The sequence below is a fragment of the Rutidosis leptorrhynchoides genome, chromosome 2 (assembly GCF_046630445.1).
Source record: "Rutidosis leptorrhynchoides isolate AG116_Rl617_1_P2 chromosome 2, CSIRO_AGI_Rlap_v1, whole genome shotgun sequence".
Taxonomy (NCBI): domain Eukaryota; kingdom Viridiplantae; phylum Streptophyta; class Magnoliopsida; order Asterales; family Asteraceae; genus Rutidosis; species Rutidosis leptorrhynchoides.
The window spans coordinates 603332447-603338446 of record NC_092334.1 but is presented as its reverse complement, the minus strand read 5'-3'; the positions used below and the strand labels follow the sequence as shown (position 1 = coordinate 603338446).

At 35.0% G+C, this 6000-nt stretch overlaps 1 protein-coding gene across 1 annotated transcript; it reads left to right on the top strand.

Annotated features, from left to right (window-relative positions):
* Positions 1-104: 104 nt before the first annotated feature.
* LOC139889957 (uncharacterized) lies at positions 105-1098 on the top strand. Its single transcript, XM_071872865.1, has 2 exons — positions 105-773; positions 1090-1098. Exons 1-2 carry the CDS (start codon positions 105-107, stop codon positions 1096-1098), a joined length of 678 nt encoding a protein of 225 aa, XP_071728966.1.
* Positions 1099-6000: the final 4902 nt, after the last annotated feature.

The window sequence follows — 6000 nt, the reverse complement described above, 5'->3', positions numbered from 1 at the left end:
ATAAAACATGCATATATATCATGTTAAGTCATTCAGTTCACTCAAAAATTCAAAACACTTTACAAGATCGAGTTACAATTCATAATTTTAAATCATCAAACACCATGGCAGATCAAGAAACATGCGAAAGCCCAACCGCTAAACGAATCAAACAAACAATTTCGGTCCCATTTATATGGGAAGAAAAACCAGGAATACCAAAACCTGATTACTGGAAACGCATTAATCCAATTATGCAACTTCCAATCAAATTAATCGCTTCGGTCCCATTCATGTGGGAACAAAAACCAGGCACACCATTACCTATTCATCAAACAAACAAAATAAATAATCCGTTTTATGAGTCAGAAACCGATTGTTGTCAAGATCTTAATCAAGAACATTATCAACATCAACAATACAACAAAAACAATCCATTTTGTGATTCTTCTGATGATGATGAATTTGAAGATAATATCAATGGTGAAATTAGTGAGTATGGTATTAATGCGCCTTCATCACCGGCATGGGAAACTGAGAGTAGTTATGCTCCTACTGAATTGAGTGAGACGAGCACGTTAGCTGGATCGTCGTTTTTGGAATGCATGTTTCCGCTCATGACATCGCAAAATAAACCGAGTTTTTTAAAAACAAACACTTGTAGAGAAATTGTGACGTATGATGGTGCTGAGGAGAGGAAGGTGTTAACACTTGGTGAAATGATTATGATGAGTCGAAGAAGAAGTTATCTCAAGAGAGCTGTTCAATCACGCGATCAATACAATTACTCAACGGTATGCTTATTAACTCGTTCTAGGTATATATATCGAGATTAGATAATTAATTAGTTCATATAATCTCGTTTCTTCACTAGCAACATATCATGGGTGGGTCATAGAAAATGACCAAAAACGGTCACATGATAACCTTTTTAGATAATGTATTTATGAGTAAAATAATTTTCCTTTCTCATGTAGAATGAACAATTGAACTTTATATGGTTAACCTCGTTTTATCTAGTCTAGTTATAAATCATGAACAACACATTTATATCTTTTTTGCCCCATGCATGGTGTTGCAATAGTACTTGATTCTTTATTTTTATTTTAGGGGTTATAGGATTTGCTTGTATTTTAACTATTTCCATATTTTGAAAAAGTAATCAACTTATTTTAATTTTTACCAATTGGTTTATAAATAAAAGCCAGAAGATAAAGTTTGATTGTTGGTGACATCAAATATTTCTCATAAGTCATAACTTGCTAGTGAAAAATGCGGTTTGTGTTAATATGTTGAAAATTTTTAATGACAACTTTGAGAGTTGTCTTTAAGAAAAAATTATGAAAAAAATGGCACATTGTTAGTTAATGATAGTTATTTCTAAAAGGTGACTCATGAGTGATTATTTCAATTTGTACAAACAAAGATATGCATGTCCCAAGTTTTTTTTAACATTAGAGAAATCTTATACGGAGTAGAATTTTATTTTTATTATGGACTTACTTATGGTAATATCATTGCAAATTAAGAATAAGGTTATATTGGGCCACGTCCTACCGCAAATGATTTTGCTATTGAAAAGTATTGGGCTTTGCTGTTGATCTGGCCCACCCAAATATATGACTCCATCTCCCTTTATATATCCGTCAGTTAATTGGATATATATTTGTCGTCGTGATCTTAAAATATCATCTAGAGCGAGGAGTAGAAAACTTGAGTGGCTAACGTGGTTGTCGAACCCATCCTCTTACCTCACGTTTCCATAGCTGCTCAAGCACATCCGAACACTTCGCACATCCCCCGCCCTAGTATAGGTTGTAATATGTAGTCTGCATTCTGTTCGTGTTGTCTGCTATTGTATTGGGTTCCAATACTTAATTCGAGACCATTGTATATATTGTACTCGTGTTTTTTAGTAATATAAATGTTTCGCTTGCCTTTAAAAAAAAAAAAAAAAAAATCATAAAATATCATCGATGATTCTTTTGTGTACATGAATTTAATGTTTTCAGGGGATTATTAGTTCTCAAATATATATATTGACAAGAAAATACATGACATACAAATGGTTGTCAAGCTCTTATTTAGGGTATAAACATGTTGTAATTTACAGTTACATATTAACAATGATGATTGATGATTTGAGTAGTAGTATACAACTATTAATGTATAAAATTCAGTATTATTATTCAACCTTCATTCATCCCAACCTAATGAGAAATTAATTGATGTTGGTTATTATTGGCAGGAATTAATGATGAGTAATGGATATGGATGCTGCTACTAGTTTGAAGAGCCAGCTGCAATTAATTAAAACTCGTATAATTACAACTAAACAAAAAAACAAAAAAATCACTTCTCAATATGTTATGTTCTATGTTATTTTAAATCGAGTCAATATGTTGTGTTGTATTTTAATTTAAATCGAGTGCTTTTCAATTTCTTAATTTCCCTTTGGACGTGTGATAATTTAGTAGTATATATATCGTAACTCGTAAGGCCTATGTCGTATTTGTAATGTAGTTATAATTGTTGGATTACGGTTCTGTAACGGATATTTACTACAATATTGTGAAATGTATCGTGGTTTTAGAGAAAATGAAGTTAGGAAGATTGAAGTCAATGAAGATGTCACATGTGTGTTAATGAATTTTAGTTGGATATAACTATTTTATATTGTGGGTAATTTATTTACACTTTAACATTTATTTTTTCAGCGAATAAACGAAACCTTGTAATATGGAAAGAAAATAAGGCGTCAACAGTGAAGTCTAGCGCCTTTTAGGCTTAGTCACGCCTCTCCAGATAAGGAAGCAAAGCCATAGCACGAGAGAGAAGGCATTCCTTCGCCGTTTTATCTCGAGGAAGCGCTCAAGTCGAGATTCTTATATGTCACAAGATACTTCAACAAAAATTGAAACTTCGAAGAACGTACAACCAAAAGCGAACCGAGCTTAAAACAAGAACAAACAAGGAAACCAAGCTCGCACCAAGCCTAAACATAGAAACAACAAAAAGAAAAGAAAACAGTAAGACACAACATCCTACAAAGAGCGAAAAAGATGGAGACCAATCAAATGAAAGACGAGCGATTAGCAACCATCTTCCCCGAACCTTACTAAGCGTCCTTGATGACTCACCAAATTTCTTCATCTCGACCCCTTGAATTCGGCGTCTTCTTCTCGAGTTCCTCCCTTTAGTCGTTTTTGAATTAACCACACTAGAAGAGGAAGGAATGGATTCACCATTTTCGGGCTCGACCACCATAGTATCCATCGTAGAAACAAAAGCGTCCATATTTTGAACCGAAGTCGAATTACCATCTTCTTTCTCCAAATCCGGGGGTAACATAACCGAGGTATCACAAGGCTTATCAAATGTGGAAGCCACCGTAGCAAAATCAACCGGTTTGTCCTTAGTAATTCCCTCCATCAGACCCGAATCGAGTGAAACCAATCCGGTAGAAGAAGAGTACACGATTGGAATGGGAGGATCATCTACACAACACTCGACCTCAAGTTCATTATCCAAATCCACAACCGGGGTACAAATTGTCATCGAACCGATCAACAACTCTTTAAAAGGAGAACCCGATATCACTAACACATTGGGATCACTCAACAAAGTGGAAGGGACAACTTGACCGGTTCCGACAACACGATTTTTACAACATTAAAGCAAATTTTACCACAAGGGCAACCAAAGTTATCATCCGAAGCCGCTATACCTTTATTCGACAAACACGCGAACTCAACATTATGTTCCAAAGCAAATCTAAAAGCTCTTAAACATCTCTTTTCGCATGCTTTGTCCTTACAAGCAAACACCAAAATTTCAACAGTTTCTTTAACCGAAACAGGTTCAATAGTGTGCTCGATTGTTTGAGCCAATGGTTCCGACACAACAGAGGCCGTAGCAAAATAATTTTCAATATGAGAATCAACAAATGGAACCGAAGGGTCAGGGTCACAAGTAGTAGTAGTAGCAGAATCCACTGAATTCGACCCGAGATCAAGCTGTTCACCGTTGACAGAAACCTTAGTTGTGTTGATATGTTGTTTGAGATTCGATGAAACATGATCCATATTGACAACCAACGGCCAATTCCTAAAAATTGATTTAAGAGTAAAATTTTGCAGGGATTCCTGAAATTTTGATCCAATTAAACCGAAAAAACAGTTAGCACGTAAGGAAAATGGTGAGATTGAGACCAAACCGTCCTTGTGGAGGTGTTCAGAACAGATCCTACCAAGATGCTCATCGTCGATACACATTACACATAACCGAAACAACCCCATTTAAAAACTTGTATACGAGCACACCTTTATGGGTTAAACAAGAAATCAGTTTTTGATAAGAAAAAGGCCGATGATCAATAAGCAAGGCACACAAATGAAGCTTGTTCACAATATCAAAATTAACGCATAAGTTTGTCCTTAAAACAGACGAACTAACCCGATTAAGGGTAGTCGATTTTGGTCCAAATTTATGATTTCTTGAAGCATAAACATGAGGTAATCCCAATGTACATAATCATAAGCTTTCTCAAAGTCTACTTTAAAAATAAACATCTTCTCATTTTTCTTCTTGTACCAAGATATGTTCTCGCTCAACATTAAAGGCCCATCTAAAATCTGACGTCCAGAGATGAACGCCGATTGAACCGGGCTAATGAGTTTTTCAATGATATTAGCTAGACGCCTCGTTAACAGTTTTGTAATAATCTTGTAAAAGACTCCAACAAGTGAAATAGGTCGAAAATCTGTTACATGGATCGGGTTCTTCGCCTTTGGAATAAGAGCAATAAATGCCTAATTCACACCTCGTGGCAAAAAAAGTACGAACATCTCTACAAATATTAGTCTGCAATAATTTCCAAAAATGTTTAATGAACCTAAATGAATAAATGTCCGGACCTGGTGCCTTGGTACTACCGCATTTCCAAATCGCACTTTTTATTTCCGTGTCATCAAAATCTCGTTCCAGATGCATAGCTTCTTCCTTAGACAACACGTAATGAGGATTAACTTGTGTAAAAGTAGCACCATAATGAACAGTTTGAAACTTTTGGTTGTAGAAATTGAAAAACTTAGACTTAATACTCGTAGGGTCAACAACCCATGTACCATCAATCATCAACCGTTGAATATATTGTTGCCCATGTTTATGTTTAAGCGAGTTATGAAAAAATTTGAGTTTTCGCCCCCTCCACATCCCACTTAATATGAGAATTTTGTAATGCATCTTGAGCAGCAAGTTTTTCAATTTCTGCTTTTTCATTGAATTAAATATTACGATTCGCAAACTGATAAGCCGAGTTGTGCCTTCATCTATTAAAATATATAGTTCATTAATTAAAGTATGTAACTCTTTTATTATGGTAGCTTATGAACTTCTGAAATTTTGAATCCAAGTTTTTGCGTGTGCCTTTAACGACCGCATCTTAGAGCCAAAATCCAAGTTCTGGTTTGAACCAACAACGTCCCAAGCATTACGTAGTACACATGCAAAGTCCGTTCTTTCAAACCATGAATCAATTACCTTAAAATAGCGAGGTTCAAAGTCAACATTATCTTGAAACAACATGATAGACTAGTGATCTGAATGGCCTCTAGGTAAAACTAAGCCTTTTAAACCATTAACCTCGTTTAACACATTATTAGTGATGAAAAAACAGCCTAGTTTACTAAGCTTCAAACCAGATTTAGTCCTCCAAGTGTATTGTAATCCAGCGAGAAGAACTTCATAAAATGACATTAACTCAATGAACTCGTTAAACTTCAAGGCTTCCTGATTACAAAAAAATGTATGTGGCACCGACCATTTTTTTTAAATACACTGCGGAAGTGATAAACATGATTAATTAATAATCGCAGTCATTAAAATTATCAGATCATTACAGAAATTCGAGTGTCAACTAAACAAAGTTTACAAACTACATGATAATACAAATTTCACATCAGAGTTGACTTCATGACAAATATAACATCAACACGCCCGTATTCTCCCAATCATCCTACA